The 13,370-nt window shown below is 39.7% G+C and overlaps 1 protein-coding gene across 1 annotated transcript; it reads left to right on the top strand.

Moving 5' to 3' along the window:
- The first annotated feature begins 1,530 nt into the window (after positions 1-1,530).
- Positions 1,531-3,799, top strand: LOC144715868 (transcription factor bHLH106-like). The gene is made up of 2 exons (XM_078590874.1): positions 1,531-1,967; positions 3,133-3,799. Exons 1-2 carry the CDS (start codon positions 1,650-1,652, stop codon positions 3,556-3,558), a joined length of 744 nt encoding a protein of 247 aa, XP_078447000.1. The 5' UTR covers positions 1,531-1,649; the 3' UTR covers positions 3,559-3,799.
- The last annotated feature ends 9,571 nt before the right edge of the window (positions 3,800-13,370 follow it).

The raw sequence follows: 13,370 nt of genomic DNA on the forward strand, positions 1-13,370 counted from the left end.
ATTTTTACAAAGATAATTATCTACTTCACAAATGTTCACTCTTGGAAATATATTTAAGGGCAAAGGGGCTGCGTGCATACTCTTTGTAGCAACTCCAAAGAAAGGTCAGTACATTTGAATTCTCATGAATTGTGTCAGTTAATTCACATGTATAGCCTTGAAATAAATAAAAAGATGACACTGTTTGTATTTCATTAAGGCTGATGTGGCTCTAAAACAAGGCAATCGTATCTTTGAGCAATGCCATGCCTCGGAAAAAACAAAATCATCCGCTAGAGGGACATGATGTGCTAGTGATGATGACTTTTGTTCCAAATATCATTTCCCTAAGAGGGACTATTTCTTTATAATGGTGAAAGAGGATACCACTAGAATTGAGCCCCAGAGTTAACTGTGTTATGGTGGGAGAAATTTGTGTATGGATGACTAGGAAGTTTATGGTCATCACTCACATTAATACCACTTCACATGTAAAAATTCCGGGCAAAATGAATGTCTTCAAGGAACCCAGAAAAGTTTTTTCCAAAAATATATATAATGGTTGAAGCACAGAATGAGCAAGGAGATGTAAGATTACATAAAAAAGGGCAGCCAAAAATTTGTCCTCACAAGCATTAAGTGTAGATAAGTTACGCTGTTCTGTAGCCATGAAAAGTTATTCTCAAGAAACACCCAAATTTTTAGGGTTTTTTAGGAAGCCTCAAGTTGGAGGACAATTGAATTGGGCAGGGTGACAGAATAAGTGGAAACAGGCCTTCTTTTTAGAGATTTTGGCCAGATGAGTGGGAGCTTACTAAGGCCATTGGGGCTCTTTCTCTTTGCAACGTCTGTCTTTATGAGCAAATGGACTACAGGTGTTCACGCAGGAACAAGAGCTGCACCTATCCTTGATCATGGCGATGGGCCTGGATTCTCAGTTGACTTTGCCCCTCTCTCTCTCTCTCTGCATTCCTACGTGTACCCATCTCACCCCAACAGCACTCTCTCTCTCTCTCTCTCTCTCTCTCTCTCTCTCTCTCTCTCTCTCTACTATGTTGACCAAAAGTCCCTGAGTGGCCAATGCCACAGCCCCAAGCGTGCCTGCAAACCAGACTGAGAGAAAAGAGAGAAGAGAGAGAGGGAGAGAGGATAGAGATAAGATGATACATGGAGAGAGAGAGAGAGAGAGAGAGGATGGAGAGAGATAGAAAGAGGGGATAGTGAAAGACTGAGAGATAGAATGAGAGAGAAAAGAGAGAGACAGAATGATGAGAGAGATGGGGAGAGTGGGAGAGAGACAGACAGAAATAGAAAGAATAGAGAGAGGGAGAGACAGAAGAACGGATAGAGGGAGAAACAGAAAGACATAGGTGGCTTAGGGAGAGAGAGAGAGAGAGAGACGATTGAGAGGGAGAGAGGATAGAAAGAGACAGAAAGAGAGGATACATAGAGAGAGAAATAAAAAGCACAGATAAAGAGAAAGAGGGGATGGACTGAGAGAAAGAGAGGATAGGGAGTATGTGTAGAGAGAGAGAGATAAAGAATATATATAGAGAGAGAGAGGAGGTCTATTGGAGACGGTCAGAGGGGCCGAGTCTAGATATATCTCCTACCCATATCGCCATCTTCTTCTTCCATTCTCCGTCGAGTGGAGGAACTTAGAAAGGAGGATGATAGGGGAGGAGCCCTTCTTCGTGGGGCATCAGCTCGTTCCAGAATACATAGACGCGTACCACGGCGTGGAGATTGATCAGACGGAGTTTGGGCTTTGTGGGTACAACCAAGGAATGGAGGCCATGGCGTGGAGTATACCGAGCTTGTTCTCTCCCTTCGACCCAGTTGAGAAAATGGCTTCAGCCACCGATGAAGGCCCACTAGACAGGGCTGCCGAGGCCGCGAAGAACCACCGAGAAGCGGAGAAGCGGCGAAGAGGCCGTATCAACTCTCATCTTGATCGCCTCCGTGCAATCCTTGCTTGTGATTCTAAGGTACTCACCGTTGGTGATTCTATCTCTGTTTCTTTACCCCTCTCTCTCTCTCTCTCTAAGACAGTCTCAAAAGAGAGTGAGATTCAGGGAGGACTGTTTAGGGTTTGCGTTGTTCTTCGAGGTGTTCATTATCTCTTTACCCATATACCTCTCTTCGGCAATTTTGAGAGAGAGAGAGATTCATAGAACACTGCATTAGGGTTTCTGATGCTCTCAGTGCTTCATCCCTCTCTACCTCTGTTTCTTCTGTTAATCTCTTTACTCCTATATCTCTCTTGACAGTTTCTAGACAGAGAAAGATTCATAGAACACTGATTGGTTCATCCCTCTCTACAGATGTTTCTTCTGTTAATCTCTTTACCCCTATATCTCTCTTGACAGTTTCTAGAGAGAGAGAGAGAGAGATTCATAGAACACTGCATTAGGGTTTCTGATGTTGTTTGAGGTGCTCACTGCTTCATCCCTCTCTACCTCTGTTTCTTCTGTTAATCTCTTTTCCCATATACCTCTCTTCGACAGTTTCTAGAGAGAGATTCATTGAACACTGCATTAGGGTTTCGGATGTTGTTTGAGGTGCTGACTGCTTCATCCCTCTCTACATCTGTTTCTTCTGTTAATCTCTACATCTATTTCTCTCTTCAAATGATTAGACAGAGAGAGAGAGAGATTCAGAGATAACTGCATTAGGAATTCTGCTGTTCTTCGAGGCGCTCGTGGCTTTGTCAGTGAGTGCTGAAGAACATAGATTCAAACAGGTCGGAATCTGAGTTTCTGCTTTTCTTCGAGGCATCCATCACCTAGTGATTAGGCCGGAATAAAGACACATTTCCTCGAAGTTTCAACCAAAAATAATAGGACAAAAGTGAAAAGAAGATTCAAAGAGAGATCTCTTCTGCTCTTCGAGGCATGCATCACTTGTTCTTTAGCCCATCTCTCTCTGCGTCTTTCAGCTTTCCAACAGCAGTCACTTCCCCATTAGAGTCTAAATTCCTCTTCACAGATAGGCAAAGCCTCTCTTCTGAATTTGGGTTTCCGCATTCCTTCGATCCATCCATCACCAAGTAAAAAAAAAGAGAGATTTCATCTGGGTTTCATCCAGAGAGATGAGTTCGATTCTTCTGGGAATTCTTTCTCCTCTCTCTCTCTAACATCGTTCTTTCAACAGATAGACAAGGCCTCTCTGCTGGCAAAGGCGGTGCAACATGTGAGAGAATTGAAACGTCGGGCAGCTGAGATTCACAACGTAGAAGATTTCCCATCGGAGACGGACGAAATCGCGGTGTACCCAGATAGCCTGAGGCCTCTCTTCACCGCTTCTCTCTGCTGCGAAGACAGAGCAGGACTTCTGCCGGAGCTGGGCGAGGCGGTGAAGTCCCTACGCCTCAGAATTCTAAGGGCGGAGATCGCCACGCTCGGCGGCCGAGTGCGCAACGTTCTCGTCGTCGGCGGAGAAGACGGGGGAGCAGACGGCAGCGGCGGTGGCCGGGCGGCGGCGTTCTTGAAAGAAGCGCTCAGAGGTTTGGTGGACCGTCCCGGTGGCGCCGCGGCGGAGTGCCAGAAGCGCCGCCGGCTGGGCGATGGGGCGTTGTGAGAGAAGAGTTTAAGAGGAAATGTTTTTAGCGCCCTTGCTATCAGCTTATAGCTTTTGGCTCAGCGGTTTGCGCTTGAATCTTGACGATCGCGCCTTCTTCGGTGGGCTTGTTTAGGAGTCTTGGTGTTGTTCTTGTGCGTGTACAGGTAGAGAGGTTTAGTTGTTCGCGTCCTGTCTCCCAAGATGTAGTTCTGACGATCGCGTCTCTTGTCGAATGGAATCATCGGCTGTTTCTATCTCAGTTGTGCCTTCTCGCTCTCTCTCTGTTTATATCTCTTCTTCGAACAATTTTTTTTGGTGTTATTCTATCTTATCTCAGTCCATCTCCGTCGGCCCATCAATCTCCTTGTTCATCTCTTTTTATACATTTCTTGTTTTGTTAACGATCTTCTTAAAGATCACGCCTTCTTCAGTGGGCTTGTTTAAGAGTCTTATTGTTGTTCTTGTCCGTGTACAGGTAGAGAGAGGTTTAGTTGTTCGCGTCCTGTCCCCCAAGATGTAGTTCTGACGATCGCGTCTCTTGTAGAATGGAAGCATCGGCTGTTTTTATCTCAGTTGTGCCTTCTCTCTCTCTCTCTCTCTCTCTCTCTCTCTCTCTCTCTCTCTCTCTCTCTCTCTCTCTCTCTCTCTCTCTCTCTCTCTCTCTCTCTCTCTCCCCCTCTCTGTTTCTATAATTCCTGCCTATCTCTTCTTCGCACAATTGTTTTGGTGTTATTCTATCTTATCTCTGTCCATCTCCATCGACCCATCAATCTCCTTGTTCATCTCTTTTTATACTTCTGCGTCTTTCATTATTTATGTCTCTGTCTCTTGTGTAGTAGTATTGTGTGGGGGTTGTGTTATTCTTGGTGGGAATGATGACGCTTGTAGAATGTGATCGTCGGCTCTCTATTTACCTCATCTTTATCATCTTCACCACTTATAATATCCATTTCTTCTCTCTGCCTATACGCGTGTAGAATGTAGTTGTGATAATATTCTTTTGTAGAACGGGATTACCTGCTTTCTGTTTTTCCATCTCAGTTGTATCCTCTTTACTACATAGATATCCATCACTTTTCTCTCCCTTTCTACTCTACCTCCTAATCTCTTTCTCTAACAATTTATCTTTTTATTCTTCTTTCTCTGTCCATCTACATCAACCCGCCTATCTTCTTCTCTTGAAATACCCCTCCATCTTTCATTATTTATATCTCAGTCTGTTGTTAAGTATTATTGTGTGCGAGGTTGTGCTGTTTTTCGCTGTGTACTCATAGAGAGATCTGGTTCTTCAAGTCCAATTCCCAGGATGTTGTTCTGACCATCACGTCTCTGTAGAATGGAATCAATAGATGTTTTCATTAAAGTATACTTAATGATCTTCTCGCATATCATTCTTAACGACTAGTTAATTAATTAACATAACATTGTGAACATACCTGATTCTATTGAAAGGATAGTCTTTTGAGTCAACAGGTAGAACTTGCTCGATTTCTAAAGCTAATGGGGGTTCCCAGAGATGCTCAACCTTATATATGACCCAAGGACTGGCCCCAGTTCACAGGCAGTGTGACAAACGTAATTGTCCTGTCATTTTAAGTAGGATAGACTTAACCTATAGACAATAATTAAACCTCACAGAAATCTTTAATGTCTAAATCCCATTGAATCAGTTTATTTAGACTTATAAAATAGTTGTAATCTACAATAATACATATTATTGTCCATCAAGGAAATTCATACGTAACATTTATCTCAACTGTACCTTCGTCACCGCATATATATCCCTTACTTCTCTTTGTGTTTCTATTCTACCTGTTAATCTCTGTATCTAACAAGTAATTTTTGTAGTCTTCTAACTATCTCTATCCATCTCAATCAACCCACAGATCTCCTTCTCCATGTGTTGCTGTATCTTTGAATCTCTATTCATTTATGTCTCAATCTTTGTTTCTTACGCTCCTTTGTGCTCATCTATCTATCTCTGTCCATCTCTATCAACCCACCTATCTCCCTCTCCATCTCTTCCTCAATCTCCGCGTCCCCTTCATCGGTTTCCATCTCTTCTTCCATTTCCAAATAAAAGCGATCTTTTGAACTCACGGGTCGACCAACCAGGGACAATTACCTCGTTTTGGCTTCTCTAACGGTCAGTCCGTAATCCCCAACCTATCCATATTAAAACCCTCAAGCATGTCACTCTCTGTCTCTTCTTTATCTCTCGCTTATTCTCTCTCTATCTGTTCTTTATCTCTCGCTTATTCTCTATTTCTCTCTCTCACACACTCCCTATTTTATCTCTATTTCTCTCTTTCTTCTATCTCTATTTCTCTCTTCCTTATCTCTCTTTCTTTCCATCTCACTCATTGTCTTTAACTCTCTCTCTCTCTCTCTTTCTGTTGTCCCCTCTCATTTTCTTTCTCTATCTTTCTCTCTCAAATATTCTCCTCCCTCTCCCTCTCCCTTTCTATTCTTCTCTCTCTACATTTCTCTCTCGCTTATTCTCCCCCTCTCTTTCTCTCTATCTATCATCTCTCTTTCTCTCTCTCTCTTTATTTATTTATTTATCTCTCTATGTCGCTCTCTGCCCGTCGTTATCTCCCTGTCTCTTCTCAGAATTCTAGCATGTCTCCTCGATGTTTCAGAGGATCAAAGGCATGGGAAAGCGAGCAGTGTCGGAGAAGAAAAGGGGCGGTATCGGAGTCCGGCAGCTGGGAAAAGTTGGAGGTTCAGGAGGGGGAGGGGGGGAAGGGAGAGCAGCCCTTCACGCGTGCCGGGAATCGGTAGGTCAGTAATCATTCTGCTGCTCCCCCGTCAGGCATGTTAGGAAGACAACTGACTTTTGTTTTTGCCCCCTTCACCCCGCATTCCCCTGCTTCATTTTACTGGATAACACGCGCACCGAAAGCACTATTCAAAGCATGCGGCTCCTAGATTTCATATCTCTCTCTCTCTCTCTCCCTGTCTCTCTCTCCCTCTCTCTCTCTCCCTCTCTCTCTCTCTCCCTGTCTCTCTCTCTCTCTCTCTCTCTCTCTCTCTCTCTCTCTCTCTCTCTCTCTCTCCCTCTCTCTCTCTCTCTCTCTCTCTCTCTCCCTGTCTCTCTCTCCCTCTCTCTCTCTCTCTCCCTGTCTCTCTCTCCCTGTCTCTCTATCTCTCTCTCTCTCTCTCCCTCTCTCTCTCTCTCTCCCTCTCTCTCTCTCCCTCTCTCTCTCTCTCCCTCTCTCTCTCTCTCTCTCTCTCTCCCTGTCTCTCTGTCTCTGTCTCTCCCAGTCTCTCTCTCCCTCTCTCTCTCTCTCCCTCTCTCTCTGTCTCTCTCTCTCCCTCTCTCTCTCTCCCTCTCTCTCTCCCTCTCTCCCTGTCCCTCTCTCTCCCTGTCCCTCTCTCTCCCTGTCCCTCTCTCTCCCTGTCTCTCTCTCCCTCTCTCTCTCTCCCAGTCTCTCTCCTTGTCTCTCTCTCTGTCTCTTTCTCTCTCTCTCTTGCTGTCTTACTCAATCTCTCTCCTCCTCTCTTCTCTCTCTTTCTCTCTGTCTCTCAATATCTTACTCGAGTTCTCTCCTCTCTCTCTCTCTCTCTCTCTCTCTCTCTCGATATTTAAATATTTTACTCAAGCTCTCTCCTTCTCTTTTGCCCTCTATCTTATTCAAGCTCTCTCCTTCTCTCTTGCTCTCTATCTTATTCAAGCTCTCTCCTTCTCTCTTGCTCACTATCTTATTCAAGCTCTCGCCTTCTCTCTCGCTCTCACTCAAGCTCTCATTATTTTTCTCTCAATATCTTGCTCAAGTTATGCCCCTCCCTCGTTCTCTCTCGCTATCTAACTCTTTTCCACGCCCCTTTTCTCTCGCTATCTTCGTCAAACACTGTCCCTCCCTCTCCCTCTCTCTCGCTTACTCAAGCTCCCTCCTCTCTCTCTCTCTCTCTCTCTGTCTCTCTCTCACTCGCTATCTTACTCAAGCTTTCTCCCCCGTCTCTCTCTCTCTCTCTCTCTCTCTCTCTCTCTCTCTCTCTCTCTCTCTCTCTCTCTCTCTCTCTCTCTCTCTCTCTCTCTCTCTCTCTCTCTCTCTCTCTCTCTCTCTCTCTCTCTCTCTCTCTCTCTCTCTCTCTCTCTCTCTCTCTCTCTCTCTCGCTATCTTACTCAAGCTTTCTCCCCCGTCTCTCTCTCTCTCTCTCTCTCTCTCTCTCTCTCTCTCTCTCTCTCTCTCTCTCTCTCTCTCTCTCTCTCTCTCTCTCTCTCTCTCTCTCTCTATCTTACTCAGGCTTTCTCCCCCGTATCTCTCTCTCTCTCTCTATCTATCTATCTATCTATCTATCTATCTATCTGTCTTACTCAATCTCTCTCCCCCTTCTCTCTCTCATTCTCTTCATCTCAGTTTTGTCCTATACCAATTTTTATCGATCTCATCTTCCTATCGTCCATCTATCCATTGTCCTTTCTATGTGGAAGTAATCTCTTAAAACGACAATTTAATAAAGCAAAACCATTCTTACTAAGCCGAAATCTCATGTAACAAAATTTATCTTCAATTTGCATTTGATTTCTGGTTATTCAGATGATTATTCACATTGTCAAGAATTACTAGTGTAGTCCTAGAACGGGGGATAGACTATATGATACCCCTAGAACTTTCATTAAACCTGAAAACAGTGGATTCAAAAGTAAGGACGAAGTACCTCACTCAAAGTATATGGTGATTTCTTCTTGATAATATAAAGAAAAGTGATTGCTTTCTATGGAAACTATGCTAAGTCATGTTTTCTCTATGAAAAATTCCAAAGTAACACAAAAATTTGGGGCAAAGTGAGTTTCAAATAAGAATCAATTGAGAAGATGAGTCCGCTCAGAATTAACCAATATTCAAAGATTTTTCTATTTGATCCGTTATGAGCGAGACTCTTAATTTAAAATTAATAATGTGAGTAAATCTAAAATATAATCAGATATATGACCCAGAGGTATGTGACTCAACAGAGTACGACATAGATTTTAAGCAAAATCAATCATATTTAAATATATTTATAAAAATAAAAATATACTCGAGAAAAATTAATGTGATTTATGGATGAATGAGTTAAGGTCCCTTGCAAATATAGAATGCTTGGGCAGATTAGTTTGTATGGCTATTATTATCGATTCACTCATTTTGGAGTACATATTTCTCAAGTATATTTTTATTTTTACTTTTTATCATTTCTATATTTTCGTAGTGAATATAAAAAAGAAAATTTACACTAGTTTACAAACTAAGGCCATGATTTGACTGATCCCTTATAATCTCCCAGGTTTAACATGTTTTTTTCTGTAATTTTTTAATCCACTAGGACCCATATTTCTTTACCATATGTGATCACCCTAAATGAAGAAGCAATTAGTGAGTCTCTTTTAAAAAAAGAGGCTCATCCCTTTTGAGATATTATTTTATCAGATGTCCTTGAGCATCATGAAATTTATTCATTGTTCAACGTTCAAGTATATGATTTCTACATAGGTTGCTGCCTCATTAAATTGGGAAGTGTATCAAAGTGCTTCAATTATTGTCCATCATCTTTACCCCAAAAATCAACTTGTAATTTGTTATTACACATCATTAAAATTTTTCATTCATTAAAAAAAATTATGCCAGAAATAATTGGCAACAAGGGAAGTACACATGTTCCTTATGCTTGTTTTTTGAATTTTATGGTGGTTCCAGACAAAATGGGGCATAAATAAATATAATTCTAAATAGTAAATATAGAGTGGGATACATAATAACATTGATGTCAATAAATGATTTTTGTTTTCAGTATTACTTATTGGTTAGTTTTCTATAATTATTCTATATTACACCCATTCTTAAAAATCACAAATAAACTAATAGTATTTTACTTTATATATACTAAAATTTAAATAAAAATATTTATAAAAAATGAATATTAAATTTAGTGATTTAACAAATTTTATTTTATAAAATTATGGACATTGTAAGTACAAAAGGCACTTTTCTGAGGAAATTAATGATGACAGATGAAATCAAGTGAGGCCAATAGTATTTTGGTCTCTATGAGGTCACAAATAAACGGCTATTCAATATTTTATTATAAAATCAGATAACATCATTATGAGTGCTGCCTAAACCTAATTTTTTTGTATAACCTTTCAGGTCCAAAGATTATGTACAGTTGTAAAATGAATAGTAATATTGATCATAAATTAAATTCCGTTGATAATGGCATGCTTCCATCTCTCATGTGATTTTATCGCCTAAGATATTTCACTTTTTAGTGTTCCATAGAAAAAGGTGCTTTTATTATAGCCCATGAATTAAAATATATGAAGCTAAAGTACTTTAATCAGATCAACACAATTTTAAATTTATTCCCTCATCTAAAATAACTTTTATTGGTCAAAACTTAATTCTGACATTGTTCAAACCCTAAAGAGGACAGTATTGGTAAATATTATCAATCTTTGAGGAACTGTAAAATAAATACTTTAATATGAGTCTAATTTTTACAAAAATTAAGTGATAAAATCATAAATAGTGAGTAAAATATCACTAAATAATATTCACTTATTCATTTAAATTAGTGAGCATTTTATTGAGCCTAACCGCACTTTATTATGAAATTTATATAAAATGATACCTTCATTTTAGAAGTATCACATTGTGAAAAGGTTCTAGTATGGCATCACAATTTACAATGTAATAATGGGCCAATCATGAGCTAATAACTGCCTTTTAATGCATAGGACATGGTGGCAGAAAAAATGATTCCATTTTATTTGAAATAAATGAAATGATGGGTCACACACATGTCAGCTTTACGAATCATGTGTTAGGTTCTATAGGCCTTGACATGGATGAACAAAAGGAAACGAATCGGACGGCATCAATAAAAACATTAAAACGAGGTACCTTTGTACAAATCTCATTCGTGATTTCTTCGATCCCGGAACGAGACGAGTCAAGCTGCTCAAGTGTGCAGCCTCTAGACGTATCCACATGGTCCTCAGCACGTCGGATCTCCTCCTTCTCGTTGGCAAGCCCCGTTCTTTCTCCGTCGGGGTCGTTACGTCGTCTCGATCACATCAGGGATAGAGAGGGGATCTGGAGAGAGTGAAGAAGAAGGGGAAGGCCCCTGAAGAATTCTGGCCTGGGTGAATTTCGTTCAGGGCCTTCCCCTATTTATACTAAGTGGGTATTTTCCATAAAAAACCCCAAAACTTAAGTATATCTTCCAACGTCCAAAAGACTATTTGTGTGTGACCCTCTAGGCCCATGTATTAGTCTAGTTAACGACTCCAACAGCCCAATAACTTTTATTGGCCTTCCAAATTAATTAACTATATCATCATATAAATTACTTAATGTGGGATCGATTTAACCCAATCAACAGGTCGAGACTCTGACACGTGGCGTGCCAAGCTACACCTCGTGTCCTAGAAGATACGAATGAGTGTATATCGACTCACTCATGGAACCTGTTCGTCATCGATTACCGTGTATGTATAATCCCTCATCCACTTGACGCTCCTTGGATGACTTAGGGTATGGTCGACTGTCAAACCCTAATCGATCGTCGGAGTTAGTACTAATGCATTCGGAAATCATCGGAGAAATCTTCTCCGATATTTCATTGCCTTGGTCAAGGACTTCATCGCATCATCTTCCTTAAGCTGTCACCTCTTATACCGAGAGTGGACGATCCCATCTTGACCACTCAATCGTCTTCGTGAACTTCTTAATGTACCCGAACTAAGACCATTTAGAATCCCATGATTAGAGGCACGTTGGCCATCGCCAAAGTACAACTGTCCGTCCACAAGACGTCTTTGGTGTCTCAGGTCTAAGGACCACTTACACAACCATGGTGTGAATCAACCTGATTGATAGTTTGGTATAATACCATTCAGGGATTCGTAAAGATCAATTCAGTGAACTCTTTCCACTAAAGAGCACCCACTATCTATCCTTAGTGTCTCCACACTAATGGCTATGGGACAGGCCATACTCATCATATGAGTGAGGCTAGATAGTGCTATTCTATCCGGATACTTTGATGTCCTTATCGCGTATCCTTTGAATAGGAATGTTTAGAACACATGCTTAAAGACTAGTGATCTTTGTATTACGATCTCATCATAATTCACTAAGTCTGATCATGTATTCATGGACTTCATTATACACATCACACGTGCATTATAATGAATATGTTCTATTAATGAACATGGAATGAGATGTGGAATGTGTGATTGGCTTGCCGGCCACATATATTTCCATCATTATGGTCATATAAACTGTGATAAATGTGACAGGAAAAACAGAACTTGTGTCGACTGGACAATATTTTGTGATTAAAATGGCACTAAATGCATCAATGACAGAAAATGCTTGGACATGTGACAGAATGAGAGGCTATTTTTGGGAGATTTCATGGATGAAGATTGACAAACGACAGGTTGTGATTATTAACTCACAAATTTGAGCAGAATCCTATTAAAATCCTACCGCTCTATATATGAACTCTCAAACCAACAGATGGATTGAGGAACAGAGAGAAAAAAATGGTGTAGAATGATCTAACTGCATAATTTGGTGGTCAACCATTCATAAGAAGTTTTGGGATGAATTTTTTAGGGTTGATAAATTAGGGTTTAATCTCTGAAATTCCATAAGAAACATTTAGTCAACAATAATATCATTAATTAGTTATGATTAAGGATTGTCTTTGCAAGGAATGGCGATTAAGATTTTAATACCCTTTAAATGATGATTAAATATGTGAGAAAGGATACATAGAAAATATGATATATAGAGATGAGTTAAATGTTAAGTTATGAAGGTGACATAATATTTATAAAGATACTAATAATATGGTTAACCACTGAAATTATATAAAAAAGTTTGATCAACATAAATATATATAGTTAGTGATAATTAAGATCAAGTCCACAGGAAATGTGGTTAGAAAAATTTAATAACCTTTAAGTGATTATTAAATAGGTGAGATAGGATTCATACAAAATATGATATAAAGAGGAGACTAAAATGGTGGGGTTTGAAGGTTATAGCCAACACTTATAAAGGTATAAATAATATCAATATGAAAGATAGAAGTTAGGGATGTAGAGATAGAGAAGCAAAATAGGATTAAGAGAGGCTGTGTGGAATAATGATGATGAGATTAGAAGGTGGAAAAGGGGATTGATAAGTACTTGCGGTATTAATATTTGTCTAAGTGGGATAACAGTTTGATGACCAAACAAGGCGATATGAAGGGTATAAGAAGTGATGGTAATTTTATGACAAGATGTGATGATAGGGTGAGATGGTTCTAACCTAATAATGATGATGAAGATGAACCTAATAACTATAGTTACATCTTTGCTTAATGACTAGCTGTACTAATAATCGGAAAAAAATGCGATTGGTCACAGTTCCATCAAATAGAACAGTGACATGTTCAAGGTAGAAAAATATAACTAAAAACCCATTAATATTTTCCCATAAAATGAAATAAAATACATAAAAATAGACAAATATATTCTGAATTAGAAATAGAATATCTCAACAAATGTAAAATCAGTCCAAAAAATATTCCAACCAAAAAAATTATTCTCTTTATGAAAATGATGTTAGAAAGTTTTATGAAAATAAAAATATAGAAACATAAGAAAATTAATCTAAAAATAAATTTACTCATTTCATTCTTGATAACACACATAATATAATCTTTTTTATGAAACTAAACATATGCTCAATAATTAGCATGTTATCAAGGATATGCTAGTCTCTCTCTCCTCATCCATACATACCCTTGGATTTATAAATAGACCCCCAATCCCATCTAAATAT

The sequence above is a fragment of the Wolffia australiana genome, chromosome 19 (genome assembly GCF_029677425.1).
Source record: "Wolffia australiana isolate 7733 chromosome 19, ASM2967742v1".
NCBI classification, from domain to species: Eukaryota; Viridiplantae; Streptophyta; class Magnoliopsida; order Alismatales; family Araceae; genus Wolffia; species Wolffia australiana.

Excerpts from the sequence above, each read along its gene's own strand:
- LOC144715868 (XM_078590874.1), top strand. The coding sequence starts at position 1,650 with ATGATAGGGGAGGAGCCCTTCTTCGTGGGGCATCAGCTCGTTCCAGAA. Across the intron at positions 1,968-3,132 it reads TCCTTGCTTGTGATTCTAAG|ATAGACAAGGCCTCTCTGCT; the intron begins GTACTCACCGTT and ends TTCTTTCAACAG.